The sequence below is a fragment of the Lipophrys pholis genome, assembly GCF_963383615.2.
Source record: "Lipophrys pholis genome assembly, chromosome: 8".
NCBI classification, from domain to species: domain Eukaryota; kingdom Metazoa; phylum Chordata; class Actinopteri; order Blenniiformes; family Blenniidae; genus Lipophrys; species Lipophrys pholis.
The window spans coordinates 3,684,485-3,706,639 of record NC_137630.1 but is presented as its reverse complement, the minus strand read 5'-3'; the positions used below and the strand labels follow the sequence as shown (position 1 = coordinate 3,706,639).

Sequence of the window (22,155 nt, the reverse complement as noted above, 5' to 3'; positions counted from 1 at the left end):
ACCGGCTGAGACATGGCAGCTTAGAGGAGCAGCTGATCTTGAATGACAATAAAACGATTTGAACGTATATTGAATATTGCTGTGACCTGTTTATTGGGCAACAGAAGAACAACGTATTGCCAAAGGAGACGAGTATATTGGTGTTCAGAGGTGATCTGCGTCAAAATAACGGAGCATATTTCGTAGACAACGTATCTCTACTACATCAAGCCTATGAGAGTACAAATGACGTGTGTGTGCGTATAGATTTTTAATTATAGCTTCGATTCAAGCATTATCACTGTTTAATAAAATAAAGAGTAACTCCTGTAGTGTGGTCTCTACCAAACTGATCAGTGACATAAAGATTAAACTGCCTTGTACATTTACTTTTTGCACTATTCCACACCTTACATGTACCTGCTTCATTTCTACCAACACACGCAGACACATCTTGTTTGCTGCAGTTTTCATTACTATTAACATTACTGTTGTTTCGATTATCATTAAAATAGTTTCGATGTGGAACAAGTAATAAAAACATTTCAGGGCACGCTGTACTGTGTCTAATTGTCTGTGACAAATAAAGGAGTTAGAGATGTTTATCAGCAGCAGCTCGTATTAAAACAGAATGTTTATTGAACCAGCTCCACATGGTAGATCACCACAGGGTCCCCTCGTCTCACTCTGGGCTTCTCTACAACAGGAGGGAATGAAAAGACATGGCAAAAGGTGAAATGCAGTTCAGGAGCCATAGTTGGCCTCGTCGAAAGCTTTCCTGGCTCTCTTCAGCTCCTCGTTCATGGTCAGGAGGTCTTTGACTCTGGCGAACTTTCTCGGATCCTTCCTTATCAAGAAGACGATGTCCTCCACCTGGACGCGGCCCTGGCGCCCGATGGACATCGCTTTGTGGGTCATTTCCGTGATGAACTCGATGACGAGGTCCTCCAGGATGTCCACGGACTCCGTGTACGGGTTCTGGTCGTCCCCGAAGCCGTACATCATGCAGCGGAGCTCCTTGGAGAAGAGCCGCTTCCTCTTGCCGTGGCAGACGTCCATCCCCCCGGAGCTCTCCTCCAGCTCCTCGTCGAACACTGGCTCCTCGTCCTCGTCCGCCATCCCACTGGAAACAAGCCGGTACCACGTTAGCGGGCGCCATGGAAGCACTACAAACACAAAACAAGGTTTAGATTATACACATTTACCTGTTTTTTTTATGACGAGGATGATAAACAACAGTTGGAGCTTCTTTTTGTGGACTTCCGTTTTTCTTCTTCTTCTGCTGTGGATTCAGCAGAGGCGACGCGTCACTGGCGCACTGCTGCCATCTGCTGGACATTAAACGAATTCCAATGCGAGTCCTCTTAAGATTTAGAATCTACACCTTGTTCTACAGCCCGGTGGATCTGAGAAAGTCCAGATGTATTTTCGCAGGAAAAACTTCAGCCGCTCCAAGCCCTCTGAACAGAATCCTCCCTACGACTCACAGTTCCCCCCCCCACACACACACACACACACACACACACACACACACACACACACACACACACACACACACACACACACACACACACACACACACACACACACACACACACACACACACACACACACACACACACACACTCACAGTTCCCATCTTTGTGTATCCCTATAAGAGCCAGTCCACTTTTCAGCCTGCAGCGTCCAAGTCATAGTCAAGTAAAAACAACTAGACCTTGTCTTGAGCCTTAAGTGCTTTTTTACGTTCCCCACTTTACTTTGAACACCAAAGTAAGTCCTCCCCTTATTTTTAATCAAACTCCATTGAGAGCCCTCAATATATATAAATAGAAATGGCTGTTACTGAAATTTTATGATTGTGAGGTTCGCCTGATGAGTAATGCTTGAATAAATTGCTGGATAGTTTTATTTTACATAATTTCCGATAGATGGCAGCAATACGCCAGTGATACGTCTAGTCTGCCGAATACGCAGAAGGAGAAGAAGAAGACGCCGTTGGTATTGAAACAGCGCCCCGAGCGGCAACGGTTCTGGATTTTACCACTCTGTGTTTACACTGCATTTACCTGGAAGTTTAGTCTTCTAACTGAGACATATGGAGAACCCGACAGACGGTAGGTTTGGTTGAAAGTAGACTCAATCTGTTGTGTTAAAGTTGCGATGTGCGGGAAACAGAGAGGCCGATGAGAACGGAACATCTGCCACAGTCTCTTCCACTGAGTTAGCTTGTTCCTGTCCATGTCGCCGCGGAGCTCAATACTGACACAAAACAGTGAAAACCGAAAGTCTTCCTGAGCTTCTGAACGTAACGTGGGCGCGGAATTATAGAGAATGTCTAACCAATTCAACCAATATTTAACTTCGTACGGTCTGTGGCTTGTATGGTTAGAGTAGCGCTGATACAGTTAAAATGTTGAATTGATCTATGGAGTCTGGCACGTCGCTGGTAACGTCCTGAACTGACACGTCTCATCGCGCGACGTACTAATGTCAACATGACAAGATGAGAAGTTTTATTTCTTGGATCACAGCTCAGCTCACAGTTAGCTCAAGTTACCCAGTCAACATTAACACTGTAAGATCACTTTTGTCGACGAAACCAAGGCTCTGCAGTCTTTGACGAGCATAACAGCCGCTTTTGTCACTTTCCACCAAATCAAATTCAATTTTAGAGGCAAAACACCGTCACCTTTAAAATGAGGCTGATAGTTTTTAAAAAGTTTCATGTATAGTTTTGATGTACAGTGGGGGGAATAATGATTTGATCCCCTCCTGTGTTTGTATGTTTGCCCACTTACATAGGTGTTTGCTGATTATGGCAAGAGACAGAATATCATTCCAAAATGCATCAAAATCACACGATCTAAAAGTTATAATATGTTTGGCATTTTCAGTGGCGTTTCTATATCTAAACACTGGGTGGGGCAAGATCTTATATCAGGTGTAGTGACAGCACTGAATTCCAAAGTAAAGTGGGTGTACAACCTTTTAGCTACAACATTATAACAACCAGGCGCTGAGCCAGTAAAAATGTAGATCCTTGGAGATAGCAGATCAAAAAACAACTCACCCAGAATTCTGGCGTCGAATCCTTCCCGAGCACCACACTGTGGCTGACCACCGATGGGTCAATTCACAAAGGAAATATCCTGAGGCCAAGAGGGATTAATAAAGTATGCTTTATATAAAATACAAATAAATACATGTCTTCTCACAAAAAGAGCGAAAAAGGTAAGGGTCTGTCTGACCCCCTAAAGCTCTGTGGAGTCACCCAGGGCAGACACTTAGACCAGTAACTCAGGCCCTGTCTACACAACGCCGCCGCTTCATGTAACCACATTGTTTCTGGCCGCTCATTCATACGGCACGGCGTTGTAGGAGCCTGAAAACTTTTTTTAAACGGGTTCTAGAGTGGAGAAATTTGAAAACGCTGCCTCTGTGTTGATGTGTGAGACCCTCGCCGCAACGTCACTGAACATCAACAATAACGGTGGACTACATGGTCCAGGTCCATATATATATATAGCATATGTCCTTTTGAGTCATTTTCATAGTGCTGTGTGGAGGGGAAACTTTTTAAGAATGACTGGGAGAAAAAAGATCCTTTTTGCTTGCGTGAGCAGGCCCTTTATTCACCATGATTTTTGTGTCTGTTGCAGGCTGACAGAAGGGTGATTGAGGTCTTTTATTCTGAAGATGGCCTTCCTACTGTAGCTGTGCTCGCCTATGGCGTGTCCGGTCCAGTTCCTCTGTCGGGGACTTCGCACAGTCGGACTAGTCCTTCTGTACTATTCCTTTTCTATCGGCATCACCTTCTACAACAAATGGCTGATGAAAGTGAGTCTGTATGTTTGTGTCTTGAAATCCGTCCTGCACACATTTATTGGCACTGATGCATCTAAAGTCAAAGCCTTTGCTTTTTTTTTGACATGGTGGTCATGTTGACAAACAGTGTTTTGTTAATATGAACTGTTAAAGGTGTTTAATAAACATGTTAAGTCCCTTCTTTCTTGAGTGTTTGCTCATGCAAAGTGAAACGTGATTAATAGATTAAAAAATATTGGTATTTAATTGTGATTAATCTAAATTAATCCACAGTAAACCTGTGATTAATCTGATTACAAATAAAAAAAATTGACAGCACTAATCGATGTAGTTTTTTGCATTAAAATACTGTATTAGTTTTAAGAGTCACCACATTTCAGAAAAGAAGGAACTGGTGAACGTCACCCATCTGACATTGAGGACAGAACGCTAAAAACATATTTCAACCAGAAGTTCCACACACACACACACACACACACACACACACACACACACACACACACACACACACACACACACACACACACACACACACACACACACACGTGAAGATTAAACACATGGTGCGCTTTAACTATACATACATTAATAATGACGAGTACATTTCCACACATTAATGTATAATCTCATGTTGGCTTCTCATTGATCTTAATGCCAGAAGGTGCCATAAAGTTTAATCTGACTCAGTGAGACCCCCGACCGTTAGATAAGGGGAATGTTTCAGGTCCTGTCAGATGAGCCTAAACATGTCAAATGCATGGTCCCTGAGCCTCCAGTCCAGGGTCCAGTCCGCTCTACCAGGGGGCTCCAGTCCAGTCCGCCCTACCGGGGGGCTCCAGTCCAGTCCGCCCTACCAGGGGGCTCCAGTCCAGTCCGCTCTACCAGGGGGTCCAGTCTGGTCTACCGGGGATCAAGTCTGGCCTACCGGGGGAGGTCCAGTCTGGTCTACCAGGGCGGTTCATTCTGGTCTACCACTGGTCCGACCCCCTCTAGCTTCTCCAAGAACTACAATGAGTTTGATACGGCTGGTTTAAACCCCCAAAAATCCTTTTAATACATTTTTAAATGTCTTAATTAAATTAGTTTTGCATGATTTATTTCATTTCCCTGAGGTTTACTGCCTTTATGCACATTTTTATTTTATTTTATGCTGTAATTGTAGATAAGCTCCTTCCACACAATTTCTGATAAAATGATCTGAAAAGTGTCAAATGTTGTCCCTTCAATTTCTATCTTTCTAACAAGTGTTTGAACTGTAGTCAATCCATCAAAAGCAGGTGTTTTGTCTTTTTTTTAATAGAAAAATGTAAGAAGTTGATTTGCCAAAATGTCTGTCATTGGATTGTTTTACTCCCTGATATTGGAAATGGTATCGGCCCCCAAAATCTACATCCAAATTAGTTTGGATTTGAAATTGTCATTTGCAGAATCATGTACGACGAAGTGCATGGAAACGATTTATCTGCTTGCCTCTCATTTCATTTGAGTCCTTGTTTTCCGTTGCACCTTCACTGGATTCTGAGTTTCGGTTGTTGGTAATTTAGTTTTATTTAGTTCTACACTGTTGTTATAACCGACGGTGTTGTTATTGTCCTCCTCTCTCAGGGCTTCCATTACCCTCTCTTCATGACGTTAGTTCACGTCGTCATGATCTTCTGTCTGTCGGCCTTGACGCGGCGAGTCATGATGTGCTGGACCGGGAAGCCGCGTGTCGTCCTCGGCTGGACAGTTTACTTCTGGAAAGTCGCTCCCACTGGTGAGAATTCACTGATGTCATAACAGATTTGTTCTCCCCCTTCATGAGTTGGAGAACTGAGAGTTCAATTCTTATCATGTTGACTGCATCATGTAAAGAACTTGGACAAAGTCCACATTGAGAAGAATCTTACATCACACCTGGAGCCATTTGTACTAATGCAAACAATAATTACATCAAATTGTAATGGAAATATATTTGTCAATATTATTACATTGAACAGTAATATTTGTTATTATCACTGTTATTTTGTCAAGTTTTAAACTTTGACCAAGCTGATAACGTGCCTCGGGATTAGTCTAAAGTTAGAAAACGGGTTTACAAAAACAAAGAGTTTTAATCCAGAACTCTCTTTTCTACGCGCAGCCTTGGCAACAGCCCTGGATATCGGACTTTCCAACTGGAGCTTGCTCTTCATCACTATCAGCTTGTAAGTTGACATTTTTAAAGGTGTGTTTCTAGCATGAAGAGACAATTGCAACGTTATCACTGGGGGAGGGAATCGGAAACCGCTTCTTGTTGAGAACCCATTACCAGAACTTCAGTTCGGTACAATGGGCCTCAGGATCTCCTCACCGTATCTCTGTGCATTCAATAAAATGCACCTGTGTTCGTTGTCCATAACATACGCCTGCCCATACCATAACCTCACCGCCACCATGAGCCACTCTGTTCACAACACGATATCAGCAAAGCGCTCATCCACACAACGCCACATACGCTGTCGGCCATCTGCCCTGAACAGTGAAAACCGGGATTAATCCGTGAAGAGAACACCTCTCCAACGTGCCAGACACCATCAAATGTGAGCATTTGCCCTCTCAAGTCGGTTACGACGACGAACTGCAGTCAGGTTGGGACCCCGATGAGGACGACGAGCTGCAGATGAGCTTCCCTGAGACGGTTTCTGACAGTCTGTGCAGAAAGTCTTTGGTTATACAAAGCAATTGTTGCAGCAGCCGTCCGGGTGGCTGTTCTCAGACCATCATGGAGGTGAACATGCTGGAGGAGATGGAGGTCCTGGGCTGGTGTGGTTACACCTGGTCTGCGGTTGTGAGGCCGGTTGGATGTCCTGTCATATTCTCTGAAACGCCTCTGGAGACGTCTTATGGTAGAGAAATGAACATTCAATTCACGAGCATCAGCTCTGGTGGACATTCCTGCCGTCAGCAGGTTAATTGCACGCTCCCTCAAAACCTGCGACATCTGTGGCATTGTGCTGTGTGATCAAACTGCTCATTTCAGACTGACCTTTTATTGTGGCCACCCTGAGGCACACCTGTGAAATAATCATGCTGTCTAATCAGCATCTTGATCTGCCACACCTGTGAGGTGGGACGGATTATCTTGGCAAAGGAGAAGTGCTCACTAACACAGATTTAGTCAGATTTGTGAACGATATTTCAGAGAAATTTGTTCTAGATCTTTGAGTTCAGCTCATGAAAAATGGGAGCAAAAACAAAACATGTTGCGTTTATATTTTTGTTCAGTATATATTACACGCCTGGCATGTAACACAGAAGACAGGATGACAACAGTGGCAATACTTGCAAAGTGGATATTTCACCAAAGAGAGGAAATACTACCAATATGCAGAAACATGTGCATACACAGCAGTAATAACTTTGAATGATTGTTGTGTTTTTGATCTGCTCCGGAGTGAATCTCATCCCAGCAGCAGGAGCAATGTGAGCTCGTCCTCTGCTGGTAATACTGCAGGTTTCATTTCCAAATGAGAATCAAAGAACTGAATCGTTAAGCAGAATCAAATAATATCCCCAGTTATCACCGAGTCTGTTCACATGCACACTGAGAATCGGATCATTAATGCATTTCTGGAGTTATGACATTAAAGTCATGGAAACAAGTATAATGTGATATGCTCTGTCCAATGCTAGCAGTTATCTGGTTTATGAGAGGTGGGATCAACACATGGAGTGTTTTATGTTAAGTCTCCAAAGGTTTACAAAGGAATTATAGAAAACAGAAGTGAGATTGTCCCAATGTAAATGGTGCTACTTTGGGAGTGATAAGGAAATATATTTCATGTTAAGTGAAATGAAAACCCTCAAAATGTCTAAAGTTCAGACTATAGACCAGATTGAACAATATGACAATAACAATAATCACTATGCACATAAACCAGGGTTTATCAATGATCACATTTCTGAAGAGCATGTCAACGAGACAGATCCAGTTCTAACAATTGTCTGGTTATTATGGACTTTATGTCAACGGGTTCTGGGTAGTATTGGATTTGCTGTCTTATTGTGTCCCTCCACTTGTGTGTCATTTCAGATACACCATGACCAAGTCTACAGCCGTGCTGTTCATCCTCTTCTTCTCCCTGCTCTTTAAACTGGAGGAGCCGGTGAGTGAGCGTGGACTTTCTCTTCTTGGGATTTGTGCAAACTCATGGGCTGATCACTCAGACGCCAGATGGAAATACGCGCAATGGCCACACAGACAAAGCTACTCAGACTTCACTGAACCTCCAGTGTTTCAACATGCACTATTCTAATAAAATTGACATAATTCTGTCAATGAACAACATCTTCTTTAGCTGCTCAGGATCATATTTGTCTGTAAGGCTGTGATTTTCCAGGAGGTGACAAACCTCAGCAACCATTTGTCACCTCAGACTAGTTAACATGGTTCAATTTCATGGTTCAATTTACTGGTATTATTTTAACAATGTAGTTTATGGAGCAATGCTTTGGTTTTAGTTAAAAAAAAAAAAGTGACTTGATGAATGAACTGCAAAAAAATCTTCTTGTGAGGCGTCCCACTTTGCTGGTCGGCTTGTGATGTGAGGCGTCACTCCTGCCTGCAGTTGCCAAAGTCTGCCAGCGGTGTCCCCAGTGAGGGAGATAACGTTGAGTAACTACAACAGTACTGCAGGCCATCGCTTCGAACCAGAAGTCCTGCCCTGCTGGTGAGATTTTGTAGTGATACCACACACTTCTGTAGAGGTGGTGGCGACTGCCTGAGTTAAGGCCCCCCTGCATACTCCCATAAGAACAAGAAGAAAGTTCGTCTGTGACGTCAGTCAGCTGGCGAAAAACAATTCTTGCTTGGCAAGACTTTTCATACTCCTAGAAAAAGTTGTCCAACTCACAGGCCACGCCCCCAAATAGGCACACTTCTTTGAAATAGCGTTTTAACTTTTCAACTGCACAGCTTATTTCTCACTTCAGATGTTTTCAGAAATACATTTTGCTGAACTGTTTCAATAATAAAAGAGAGAGTTTATGTCCTACCAACAATGGTGGCTTGATTTTAATTTCTTTAGAACTTTCTTCTTGTTCTTATGGAGTGTGATTCAGCCTTTACCAATGTCTTGAGATGCCTTGAGGCCACTACCTATCACTAAGGTGCCTTCAACTGACTGCTTTTGACTTAACACTGTCGGTACTGCAGGTTTCCACTGACATGTCACTCCCCACCACAACCTACCAGTAGTTGCCAAAGTCTGCCAGCGGTGTGCAAGTGAGAAGACACTGCCTCCCACTGAGGAGACACTACGTCCCCCTGCCTGGGTGGCTGTGGCTCGGTTGGTAATGTGTTTGTCTCTCAGGCCGCATTTACAACGAAAACAAGTGGAACTGTAAAACTTAAGTGGCCTTCAGGGGATCCAGTTACGCGACTGCGGTGCTCCGAGTCCCTGCAACCGTCACTTTTTCAAACCGGCTTTCTCGGTAGAACTTTTCATTGACTCTCCCGACTCCCGCCCCCGCCGGTGTCCCTGTCTGTACAATCACAGTTTAAAACTATGTGAAGATAGCTGGACAGCCCAGACCTCCTGGAGTGAAATATAAAAACCCAAACTAGAAAGGAGTGGAGAACGCCAGACACCTGAAGTGGACATTTTCCTGAGATCATTGCGTAACGTTATGAAACGCGCACCGACGTGAACCCTGAAGTGTTCTATGGATGCATTCGGGTGCACATCCACGGTCCGCGCACAGGTCAAAGTGGTCTGCTCATGCGCAATGTAGAAACTATGGAGGAGCCCTAAACGGGGCCTAAATACTAGCAAGGCGTCACTCACGCTTTCGTCTTTCTGTTCCACCCACTTTTCCTCTCCCAGAATCCATTCTTGATCCTGGTGGTCCCGCTGATCTCCGGTGGCCTGTTTATGTTTACATTCGAGTCGACACAGTTCAACCTGGAGGGCTTTCTCATGGTGCTGATCGCCTCGTTCATCGGGGGGATCCGCTGGACCCTCACGCAGGTCCTCATGCAGAAGGCAGAACTGGGTCAGTCACACTCAAACGTTTTGGTTCCTTCCATCTGCTGGTTTACCGAACATGTTGCAATAAAATATTCAAGCAACCCTGCTTTCTCCAGAGGGACCCAATCAGAGGACGTGTTAACCAAACAATGCCCACTGCCCTTTTTTTAGTACAAAGGTTGAAAACTAGAAAACGCATGTTAATATCACATCTATTGGTTGCTGTAACAAAATACAGTGTCAGGAAAATTAATATTCTGCATTGATTGGTCATGAAATGTAATCAGATCTACATCTCAATCATGAGTAGAGACCAATGCGCCATTGTGCAAGTTGCAGTGACTTTCTTTATAGAATATATGCATTATATACCCTCCTTCCCCCTTTTTGTTGGGGAAAAAGTAAATAAACTCCTTAACTGATAACAAAAAATAATCTATATCTCTGTCTTTTGTTCATTCAATAATCTTAACCAGACATTGTGTTCATAGCCGGAGCCCACAGATCACCTCACATCTTAAGATTCTGTTTCATTTAGACGTTGTGCGATTTTTTTTTATTTTTAAATGCGTGCGTTAAAGTAAGATGCTTACAAAAATGTCCAACTGATGGGTGATGAAGTAGCATGTCAGTACTTTTTTAAGGGAACGTTTTGTGCAACCTCTTAATCTTACCGTTAATGGACATTAAGCGCTGCAAGGTTTAAACTTTCTTGGAAAGCGTTACCACACATATCATGGAAAACCTTTAAATTCTTTTAACAGAGTCCATATTTGTAATATTAAGCTCCACATAAATAACTGAACCACTTTGCAACTTTTCCTTTGGTAATGACAATTTAGCAGCTGCTTGCTCACCGGGGTGTCATCAACATACATTATTGGGCAGTGACCACTGACAGCTGAGGATTATTTTGTTTGGGCACTAACTTTCAGCATATTCTCTTTTAGGCCTCCATAACCCAATAGATGCCATGTACCACCTCCAACCTCTCATGTTCTTGGGCCTTCTTCCACTTTTCCTGTTTAATGAAGGTGAGTTTAGTTCTGATCTGTGCATGTAGTCGGGGCTCGGTCCACAATTAATTCATCTCCACCTGGATAAGACTGTCAGATGCTCAATTACTGAGGACCAAAGAAGATTTGGACAAAATGTTTGAACCGTTAAAGTGCTCAGGTATAACAACGTAAACATGAACTAGTGATAAATTGAATACCGTCATTTCTGGACCTGAATATAAGCCGCACCCACATCATTTAAAAAGAAGAACAATTGTGTACGTATATAGTCCGCACTTGACTATAAGCCGCAGGTGTCCACGCGGCTTCCATGGTGGGTCGGGCCGGGGAAGAGGGAGGGGGGGGGCCGTGTGGCTGAGACGATGAGACTCCCATAGGCTCAGGAGAAGCACGTGGGGGGTGGGGGGGGGGTCGGCTGGAGCTCTGTGAAAAGTGAATAAAGCCCCAGAGATGTATCCACCGCATGAATCCCGTTAACCCTTAAAATTCCACATATTAGCCGCGTCATTGTATAAGCCCCAGGGATCATAGTACATGAAAAAAAATGGCGGCTTATAGTCCAGAAATTACGGTAATTGGCGTTGGATAGCCACGAAACATCTGGTGCCTTATGGAATCACAGGAGTGGCAAAATTAATAGGAAATAAATGTGGAAATATAAAGAGGATCAATAATACAAAATATATACAAAGGTAGTCACATTCTTTTTCTATCTTGTCTTTGCTTATTCCATTTTGTCAACGCTTCTCCTGTTTTGTCTTTTCCATTTGTTTTTTGTCATTGCATTTACTGGAGGAGTCCAAGCCGTCTGGAAAAGACAAAAGCAATACAATGCAAATCAGCGAGGGTCTTTCTGTTCAGGGGGACGAGTCCATACCTGATCACACCATTCCTGCTTGCAGTTACTATGTAGTAGCAGGAAGTAGACGCATATGTGCGTTCATTTGAAATAAAAGAGGGAAAGTTAAATATGACGGACGTGGAGGAATTGAGAAGAGGCTACTACATAGCCACTGTATGCCGGCCTTAGTCACACAGCGAATATATGTTTCCTCTCAAGTCCCAAATTCCGTCTCTCGTTCATCGGTAAACCCGGAAATATGGACACGCCCACATTACACCAAAAACCAACATAACCAGCAGATTCTTAATCAAACTAAATACTTTTGTTACCAAAACAAAGAAATGACTTTTACAATATTGTACAAGAAATCAGAAATGTGTAAAATGAAAAAAAAATGAAATACTTCAAGCTTATTCTTAATGCAACAGTGCCATCTATTGGGATGAACAGACATTGCTCAACATGACGTCCTTCAAGCAGGACTGGTGTGATCAGGTATGGACTCGTCCCCCTGAACAGAAAGACCCTCGCTGATTTTCATTGTATTGCTTTTGTCTTTTCCAGACGGCTTGACTCATCCAGTAAATGCAATGACAAAAAGCAAATGGAAAAGACAAAGACAAAACAGGAGAAGCGTTGACAAAATGCAATAAGCAAAGACCAGATAGAAAAAGAATACGACTAACTTTGTATATTTTTTGTATTATTGATTCTCTTTATATTTCCACATTTATTTCCTTTTAATTTTGCCACTCCTGTGATTCCATAGTACCTGCTGTAACATCGATGTTGAGTAAAAGGTGCAGTATGCACACAGTATGCTTGATGCACACCGGTCAGCACCAGGGTTGCCAGATGTGACTCACTGTTTCCAGCCCAGCCAGCGTAAAACCCACACACCTCAATGAAAACCAGCCTAAATCTCTGTGTAGAAATCATGTTAAAACCTTAAACTATTATATGTGTAAAAGAACATGCCATAAAGACACAAAGGCACAACATAAAGTTAAAAGGTAAGAGAGTTTGGCTCCCCAATTGGGCAAAACCACCATATCTGGCAACCCTGGTCAGCCTGTGTGATCCGTGTACCTTTCAGTCATTCGATTTTCATTTTGGTGGCGGAAAACGGGAAACCATCCGAATTTTGTTTTCCGATTAGATATTGTTCGACAAACAAACAGGGCGTCTACCGTTTCTCGTTTGGAATTTGAAAATCGAAAAATGGGAATTTTTGGCAAAAATGGCAAAAATCTGAATTGGTGCTTTCGCACCGCCACAAAACGAGTTGAATATGAGTCACTCGTGAGTAAAAAAATCTGAATTGGGTCACATTTCCCTGCAGTGTGAACAAGTCCTATATTACAAGAACTTCAGGGTTTTAGTTAAGCAAGTAAATACTTAAATATGTATTATTTGCTTCCTATCACTGATTTGCTGGTCACCATGAGCCATGATTTGTTGCACAGCGCTATTGAACTCACTAAGTTCAAATTTCTTCTCAGTTGAGCCAAGCAAGTGAAATTATATGCTTCACCATTTCTGCAGCCTTAGTATTCTTTCTCTAATGGACCCATATGTATTTCTTTGAGGCTAATGCTATTTTACTATTAATAATGCAGTGAACTTTCATTGCTGCTCCCCATCTCTCCATGTATTTGCTGAATTATGTTGAGTTTTGTCCCCGAGTTGACCCATTGGTGGGCAGCCACATGACGGCAGTCCTGGGAGCGGATGGGGGTCAAGGGTCTCGCTCACATCTAAAGTCCGCCGCTCTGTCCTCTTGGCCACCACTGCATTTGATTCATTTTCCAACATCAGCCAATCAATTATCAGACCGATAAAACTTGGTGTACCTCTTATTGATTAATGTACGAGTATTGGTATATTGCAGACATTTAATCATGCAGTTTTATTGTTCACTGCCACCACATACCTATTTTCTTTCCTTATTTGTCAGTCCAGAGCTGCAAATCCACATCTTCATTTAATTTGGTGTCTTTTTGTTTCTTTCTTATGCTCCTAGTTATGATGTGCACAGTTTCATGATTTGCTCTGAGAAGGTTCCAGTGTACCAGAGTAAACAACAGTCCCTGCAGGAAACCTTTCAAACATGTTTATGGTGCGTTTACACTATGTTCCCGGCAGCCGCGGCTGCTCCGTTTCAAGCCACCGTGGACAAAATGGGATGGACGTGAGACAACGCAGGGGGACGGGAGGGCCAAACGTAAACAGGTCGTGATTGCCGTGGGCGCCATGCCAGATCTTTAAACTGTCAAAAGATTTGCCATGGCGTTGATGAGAAACTTAGCAGCCCGTAGCAAAACAGGATGAACGTCATTGGCAGCACGTAACTGGCCGTAGTAGAACTTGGAGGCGGACCGTAGTGGGACGGGAGGCTTACAGGAAGTGACGTAGTGGACGGTTCATTGCGGTTGTTTCATGGTTGCTTCGCGTTTTATCACGTCACGTTCTCACGGTGCCATTTTATCACGTTCAATCACGGCTTGGTGCGGCGCACACAGTCTGGGAGGAAGCCGACTCCGAGCCCGGAAGGGAGTTTCATTGGAGTCTGAGCAACCAATGACAGAACAGCTCTACAAGCTCTGCCACCGAAAAACAAATCCAGAGGCACTCAGCAAACGTCTCAGGATACAAGGATTGCTTCACTGTTGGTGGCCCTTTGGGGCATAAACGTGCTTCAAAATGCTCCAACGTCCACATTTCATCCATAGAAAGCCTCGACAGAACGTGAACAACGTGCCAAGCCTTCCTCAGAATTCCCCAAAATCCCACGGCGCACTACGTTTCGGGCAAACGGGGCCACCGTGGCTTTAGGGAAGATAGTGTAAACCTACCCTTAGAGCAGCTTTTGAAAGCACTGACTTAAGCTGTATCTTTCTGAAAAGTAACGCTATTGACCTCTAACCTACAAGTGGTTCTACTTCCAGTGGAAACAGAAATGATCGATGGGAGTCCGGACAGAATCTGGTGGAAAACAAACGTCATCAGTGTGTTTGTCCTTTGAATGTCACAGTCTGTGTCTCTGCTCTCCTCCAGGACTGAGCCTCAGTACCTCTGACAAGCTATTCCGGGTTTCGGAGGTGGCTCCTCTGCTCTACTCGCTCTCCGTTCTGAGTGTTGGGGGGATTCTTGCCTTTGGTTTGGGCTTCTCGGAGTTCCTGCTCGTCTCCCGGACCTCGAGCCTCACATTATCCATCGCAGGGATCTTTAAGGTAACTTATCTCAACTATCTTCAATCAGTGATCAGTGTGCCTCTGACATGCTTTTTGAAGGAGTCTGTGAAGACGAGCAAACAGCTGGAGACAAATAATATAAATACACTAGAATACTATCGGTAGACAATACTTCAGGACACATATACTGTAAATGTAAACTACTATTTTTTGTGAAGCGATGTGATGTTTCTGGTAGATAAAAAGCTTTTGAATACGGTTGCATGTTCAAATAAAGATAATTGTAAAGGCTTGTACGCACAGCTCTGTGACCCTCTCATGTGAAATATGATGTGATGTTTGCTTCACTGAGAAAGAGCCACTTCAACAACAGCTGGATTTATTCTAATGAACAGCCTATTTCACTGAAATTGTTGGTTTCGATATCTGGCCTGCTCCCATTTCTTCTTTTTGCATTTTGAAGCTCTACAGAGAAGCTTCTTAAGGTCAGACAGTGTAAAATGTAAATTCTTGTAATAGTAATCCAGTTATGAATCAAGCTGTGCTGGAGATCAACATTAGTCACAGGTTCAGGAATGCTGAGGTTCCATCTGTTAAGTGTTGGAAGTTTTAAACCTTTTACACTTTCAAAGAATAAAGTATTGTATGACTGTAGAGTTTAGGTCACGTTCCACAGCACATCACCGATTATGTTGTGCTGCAAAAAAACTTTTATCCAGCAGTCATTACTCATTAGCCGTTCTCTGATTAAACATCAAGAAAAGTATTAAAAGTTCAGTTTGTTAAACTTTGTTCTTTTTCGGGAGAGAATCTCATGTTACTTTCTGTAAATCTGTTTAAGAAAACAAAAGCCTGGTTTGTTTTAAACGCTGCCTGCATTTGTTCAAACCTGCGTTTGAGGGCTGGGCAGCAGAGTCGCGCTCCTAAAAGCATGTCCTGCAGTGAAAAGCAGGTTGAAATGTTTAATGAATGATTTGTCGAACTGTCTGCGCAGGAGATTTGCACTTTGCTTCTGGCTGCCCGGCTGATGGGAGATAAAATGAGCGTCCTCAACTGGTTGGGATTTGTCGTGTGTTTGAGTGGAATTTCTCTGCATGTGGGCCTCAAGACGTACTACTCCAAAAGTAAGTTGACAACGACCACGAGCACTGAATTGATCACACGTGTCTTTAAAGCTCATAAATAATTCAGACTTCTTTTTATTTTCTTTCGGTGCATGAGATGATGGAAATGGGATTTAGGACTTTATTGCGTTTATATATTGTGGAGAAACACAAGAGGCTACAAATTACACTGAGCTGATGGTGGCTCTGATTTCCAGACAGAAAGGAACCAGGTTTATAATGAAAATGTTCACAGCCGCTCTGGAGACAGAGGGAGTTTGTTAGACTCGCAATGGTGACGATGTGAGGTCTCAGTAAATGTAAAGCTTCAGCCACAACGACAAGTAAATAAACACTGCCGGGCCTCATGGAAGCAACTGAATCCTGTGTCTGTTCTAAAATAGGAGGATCAATTCTTAACAATGTCTCTTGAGCAGAGCTCTGAAACCTTAACAAAACAGGTTTTTATTGATTTTTCACCAAATAGATTTAGTTGGAGCTGCAAAAGAAGAAAAGGCAACACAGCTTATGAACCTATATTCCATACAGGTTTGCTCTATTTACCAAAAATATAATTTATGTTGCGATTATGACAGATTATGACAGACGACTGCAATTTATTTATTTTATTATTTAAATCTGAGATTTGCATTTGTCGCCTTGAAATAAATCATAAGCAATCTTAAAAAATCAGATTAAACCCTGTGTGTCCATATGATTTGTTGAAAGCTGCAGTGAGCAACTAAAGAAAGGCTGGAAAGCTGCGTGCCGCTGCAGAGTCATGGGCTTCAGACCATGAAGCTAAAAAAACAACTAGATGGCTGCTGTCGGCGAAAGCCTGCGATCGTGTCCTCAACCAAATGCATGACATGCTTGACTTGAGGTGACACAGCGTTCATCTGCACTTATCACTGAATGTACTATAGTTTATTCCATCGAAATGTATTTCTGCAGCCCTTTACAAAAACCTGAAGCTGGACCAAAGTGCTTCACAGTGAGAAGCCGTGCTTGATGCACTCAAATAAAGAAAATAATGTTTTCTCCTTGCTATTTTGTTGGCCAAGAGATCAGACATAGTGCCAATATTCATATCAAATATTACACTTATCTATACACCAGTGGCGGGCTGTGTGTTTCAGACCCAGTCCTTCACTAGTGCTGGTCTGACTCAATCCACCCCTCAATAACTTTTTTATGGCAACAAAAACCATGTTATCATGCAGAAATGCAGTATAAAAATCCTTTACATTACAGAAAGATACTCGTGTAACCAGAATAAATGTCTTTATGAATGAAAAAAATCTGAGTTCACGTTTCTCCGTCTGCTGCAGCGGCATTAAAAACCAGCTGCTCGTCCCGAAACTTCTGGCGGTCGAAGACGGTGACAGACCTCAGCTTTTCGTGGAAATAATATAATGGAAAATAATATAATTCTGAATCCTGCCATGGAGTTTGTAGTGAGCGCAAGTAAATTCCACCAGACCTTCGTGTGCTTGGAGTACTGCGGTGCGTTCAATGTCCTCTTGGAAAAGTCCCTCTTGAAAATGGTTTTTACAATAAATCTGCAACCAAATTCTTTTCCTTCAGCCGTTGTAGGTTGATAAAACCGCTATTAAATATTATATAAACACAACTATATTTTTGTTCCTGCAGCTCGGTACAGATGCAGTCAGCTAGCTGGAGAGTGAACTCTCTGACCATCCAATCAGAGGGCTTGAATATGCTGACGTCACCCGAGGCCTTCTAGAAGACCCTGAGTCGCCAATATCAAAATCTGACTGGTTGAAGCAGCAGCGACTGATACTTATTTTACGCTGCAGACGCCTGCAGAATTGAATGTGAAGGCCTCAGGTAGATTTCTTTACCCGGCAACAGGTGATGGCTGAAATGTGATTGGTTAAAAGCCTTAATATGGAAGGACGTGTCTGGAAGCAGCAGAGACGGGGACAGACAGTTTGGAGTTATTTAAGCAGTATTCATGGACAAAATATAATCAACATCAGTCTGTCATTCTGATATTTTTCTTCAGCCTGCAGAGAAGCCTTGCAGGCCTTGCAGGCCTTGCAGGCCCTGACGGCCTTGATGGTCTGCCACTGCTAAACACACATATACAGCATGTATAATATCATCTAATTGTCCAAGATATGTTCAGTTGATATTGATCTTTCAGCTGCTGCTCTCCTTAAATCAGTGGTCCTACGTCGCACCGTGATCACGGTTCAAGGACGGCCGACTTCCTGGCCTGTGATCAATATCAGACTGTCTCAGATATTTGGGGCGATCACACTGCCCTCTCGCTCGTCGAGTCTTCGTCTGAGTTGTACGTGGGAGTTCTGTCTGGGTAGAAAACTCCAAGTCTGGCTGGGAATGGCGTCTGAAAGTGAATCTCATTTTCTTTCAGAACTTTCTTTGCTTCTGCGTACTCTTGTCTTTTCTTGAGCACACTTATAGTTGGTATCCACTTTCCCTGCAGATTCTTCTAGACCAAACCCTGGACCCATCGTAGTCCAGAGATCTCCATCGTCTGCCAGTGTCAGGACATGTTTTAGCAGCTCCTCTACCAAATGTGTCATCGATGGAGACTCGTTCTCTGACCCCTCCACTATGAAATAGATCCTGATGTCATTCTGTCTGGACCTTCCCTCCTGGTCTGGACCTTCCCTCCTGGTCTGGATCTTCCCTCATGGTCTGGACCTTCCCACCTGGTCTGGACCTTCCCACCTGGTCTGGACCGTCCCTCCTGGTCTAGATCTTCCCTCCTGGTCCGGACCGTCCCACCTGGTCTGGACCGTCCCTCCTGGTCTGGACCGTCCCCGTCCCTCCTGGTCTGGACCGTCTCCGTCCCTCCTGGTCTGGACCTTCCCTCCTGGTCTGGACCGTCCCCGTCCCTCCTGGTCTGGACCGTCCTTGTCCCTCCTGGTCTGGACCTTCCCTCCTGGTCTTCCTGTTTAGCTTCTAGATGAGACTGAAGTTTCACGAGCTCCTCCATCACCTCTTCCTCAGCTCTCCACCTCATGGAGCCTCAACTTGGCCTGGATGATCTCATCCTTCATTTGTCCGACTTGTTTGTTGTTGCCTTGAGGGAAACATTCCAGCATCAATCTCTTGGGGTTAGTTTAAATCGTGTTTGTTTAGTTTCAAGGGCAGTTTAGTTCAAACGGTCCGCGGGGGGAAAGCTTTTCAGCCGTCATCGATACCCTCTCTCTTCTTCCTGTGCCTGTAGAACAGCTGCCAGTGAGGAACTCTCTCATCTTATTGGCCTCCTTCACTAAAACTAGCAGCCAAAAGCTTTTGAGTGTAACTGAAGTTAGCAGTATTGAAATGATTCATGTTGCAGTACAGTATAATGTAATAATGTCAACAGTACTGTGTGGCCGACCTGCAGCCGCCAGGCAGCAGCAGCATGCTGATGATGAGCCGTGACCCAAAGAGCTGCACCTTCTCTTTCTTCTCGGTGTATTTGTGCTTCTGAGTTTTGTATTAAAAAGCGATTTTGAAGGAAATTCTTCAGTCTGAAAAAAAAAAACCCTCAGAAATCCAATATGGGACATGCTATCTATAATTGTATACCAACTCCGAGCACGTTGGGAGGAAAGCTTGTAGGGAAGTGATAATAATTGTGTGACTTGTTCCCTCAGATAAGGCTCCTTCCTTAAGGCAGCTGAGCAGCAAGAGCCCGGAGCTGGAGCTGCCGTTACTGAGGCAGAATGGCGATAAAGGTGAAGATTCAGCTGCCGACGAAGACGAGGAACAGGAGATCGTCCTGCACTGACACCAGAGGGGACACTCGGTTCTTCACAGCTCTTCCATCACATGTTTGGAACAGAAGAGTGTTGGAGCCTCCAGAAACTGTTTGCTTCAGGGGAAACGTGTTCCAGAGATCTTCTCCTCAGACCAGACCTGGTCTCCTCAGCAGCTCCACATCAACTCTGACACAGAATACAAGCTTCTGCCTTCGGGAAGCTTTCAGATGTAGCATACACATGCAAGTGTCAACAGATGATGATGTATGTGTCGAGCCAGTCAGCGGGGAAGGAAACCCTTTAAATCCTTTTGACAGGCTGAGTTTGAAGAGCAGAGTACTTCCTCCCCTCCCTGCCACGCTGGGTCATGTGTCTGAGAAATGAAGGGTTTTTTTCGAGTCACGAATAGGAAGTGTCCAGGTCGCCTGTCGTAAGGAAACTCTGGTCACGACAGGAAGGTTAATTAATTTTTTTATGAAAGTAGAAACAACAGTTGTGTAATTTAACTTCCTCTGAATGCTGCGTTTGCTGTTCGCTTCACTTTGCTTTCTGTTGGATCATTTCATCAAAACGAGCTGCTTCTAGTTTTTCCCCAGTAAATGACCCGATGCCTCGGGTTCCCGATGCCCCAGGTTCCCGATGCGTCGGGTTCCCGATGCCCCGGGTTCCCGATGCGTCGGGTTCCCGATCCCTCGTGTTCCCGATGCCCCGGGTTTCCGATGCTTCACGTTCCCGATGCCCCGGGTTTCCGATGCGCCGGGTTCCCCATGCCTCGTGTTCCCGATGCCTCGGGTTCCCGATGCCCCGGGTTCCCGATGCCTCACGTTCCCGATGCCCCGGGTTCCCGATGCCTCACGTTCCCGGTGCCCCGGGTTCCCGATGCCTCACGTTCCCGTTGCCCCGGGTTCCCGATGCCTCACGTTCCCGATGCCCCGGGTTTCCGATGCGCCGGGTTCCCCATGCCCCGGGTTCCCCATGCCTCGTGTTCCCGATGCCCCGGGTTCCCGATGCCCCGTGTTCCCGATGCCCCGTGTTCCCGATGCCCCGGGTTCCCGATGCCTCACGTTCCCGATGCCCCGGGTTCCCGATGCCTCACGTTCCCGATGCCTCGGGTTCCCCATGCCTCACGTTCCCCATGCCTCAGGTTCCCGATGCCCTGGGTTCCCGATTCAGTGGACAAGAGGAGTCACGGCACAGCCACAACACAAACACAAACAAGACAGAAAAGACGACACCAATATGAATATGAACGCTTCCTTTGCAACTAACTTGTGTTAGTTTGCATTCATGTTGCATTGTTTTCATTTGTGAAGCCATTTTGCATCCCTGTTGCATTATTTATTACATTTCGATTTCTTGTTGTGGAGAAATGCTGAACGTGATCCTTGCAGATTACGAGGACTTCTCTTTGTCTCATCGAGTGATGCTTAAGCCTGAAGTTACAAATCAAAATGTTTTAAAAGCTCCTGCCAGTGTTCGTGTTGGAAACACCGTGAACACAAAGTCAAACTGAAGCTGTGTGAAAAGTTCAAATGTAACTATAGTTACCTGTATATTTATTTCTGCTGAAGCCAGCGTCGGCACAAACTAAATATTCTCACAAACTAGCTTTCTGCCACATTAACAAGTCAAACAAGTAAACGTCCACGTGTCTCTATGTTCACGTTAAGAGAATCAGAGGAGCTCTGGTTTTACAGTGTGTCTTGCCACGATCCTCAATAGTCTGATTGAAAACATTCCTTGATTGCCTGCGCTGATGGAAGGTTTGAGGCGCTTTTATTGAGTCGAGCCTGAACAGGTTGAAACATTGAACTGTGATTTAAAGGGATGAGAAATGATTTAATGTGCCTTATGACTGCAGCGCCTCGGTCATCGCGTCGCTGAATTACTTGAGTTCAAAGCCTTTGTCAAGCTGCGGATTCTTTGTTGGTTTTTCCACAACACTTTGTGTAAAATGTAATTTGTTAAAATATATACAGAATAAATTAACTTTTGAAAGCTGTCCAGGAGCTTTTGTCGCTCTGCATTTTCTACTTTTATCACCAACGTCTTAAAAACATCTGGAGTTGGTTTTCTTTGGTCAACAGGGTCAAACTAATTCAAAAGTTTTAATTACAATTAAGATTTGTGAACTACTTGAATTATTTTTAAACACATTTATATAATCGTGGGAAGCTAAAATAGAAATACCACACACACACTGTACATACAGTCTCGCCCGGCCATCAACGGCACCGCTGAAGTTTAAGTACATAGTATGGAATATGTCCTTACAAAAGAATCAAGTGCATCTCACTGTCAGGTGAACAGGGAATGAGCAACTATACTCATATTGTGTCTAGAAAAACCCCAAAGGAACGCTGAAGAGAGCCGACCAGGGAATCCTCCACATTTACCTGGAAGGGAATCTGTCTAAATATGGATTTGAACCTGCTTCTGCAAAACTTTAAAGACA

General features: G+C 44.0%; 2 protein-coding genes across 3 annotated transcripts; one reads left to right on the top strand and one right to left on the bottom strand.

Annotated features, from left to right (window-relative positions):
• Window positions 1–60: 60 nt before the first annotated feature.
• Window positions 61–1,274, bottom strand: taf13 (TATA-box binding protein associated factor 13). Its single transcript, XM_080470386.1, has 2 exons — window positions 1,185–1,274; window positions 61–1,102 (listed from the first exon to the last, which is right to left on the bottom strand). Exon 2 carries the CDS (start codon window positions 1,096–1,098, stop codon window positions 724–726), a length of 375 nt encoding a protein of 124 aa, XP_080326512.1. The 5' UTR covers window positions 1,099–1,102; window positions 1,185–1,274; the 3' UTR covers window positions 61–723.
• Window positions 1,275–1,982: 708 nt separating this feature from the next.
• On the top strand, window positions 1,983–21,708 carry LOC308113555 (solute carrier family 35 member C2-like). Of its 2 annotated transcripts, XM_080469937.1 has the most exons (10): window positions 1,983–2,096; window positions 3,642–3,819; window positions 5,413–5,563; window positions 5,930–5,993; window positions 7,862–7,934; window positions 9,654–9,822; window positions 10,748–10,831; window positions 14,718–14,893; window positions 15,849–15,978; window positions 19,596–21,708. In XM_080469937.1, the coding sequence occupies exons 2-10, from the start codon at window positions 3,709–3,711 to the stop codon at window positions 19,727–19,729; spliced, it is 1,092 nt and encodes a 363-aa protein (XP_080326063.1). In that variant the 5' UTR covers window positions 1,983–2,096; window positions 3,642–3,708; the 3' UTR covers window positions 19,730–21,708. The 2 variants fall into 2 exon arrangements, with proteins under 2 accessions (XP_080326063.1, XP_080326064.1); XM_080469938.1 differs by lacking the exon at window positions 3,642–3,819 and having other exon boundaries at window positions 2,010–2,096.
• Window positions 21,709–22,155: the final 447 nt, after the last annotated feature.

What these genes read in the sequence shown, in the direction of transcription:
- taf13 (XM_080470386.1), bottom strand. Translation starts at nt 1,098, where the DNA reads ATGGCGGACGAGGACGAGGAGCCAGTGTTCGACGAGGAGCTGGAGGAG.
- LOC308113555 (XM_080469937.1), top strand. Translation starts at nt 3,709, where the DNA reads ATGGCGTGTCCGGTCCAGTTCCTCTGTCGGGGACTTCGCACAGTCGGA. An exon ending in TCTTTAAACTGGAGGAGCCG is followed by an intron (nt 7,935 to 9,653) that starts GTGAGTGAGCGT and finishes TTCCTCTCCCAG; the next exon opens with AATCCATTCTTGATCCTGGT. An exon ending in CATGCAGAAGGCAGAACTGG is followed by an intron (nt 9,823 to 10,747) that starts GTCAGTCACACT and finishes ATTCTCTTTTAG; the next exon opens with GCCTCCATAACCCAATAGAT.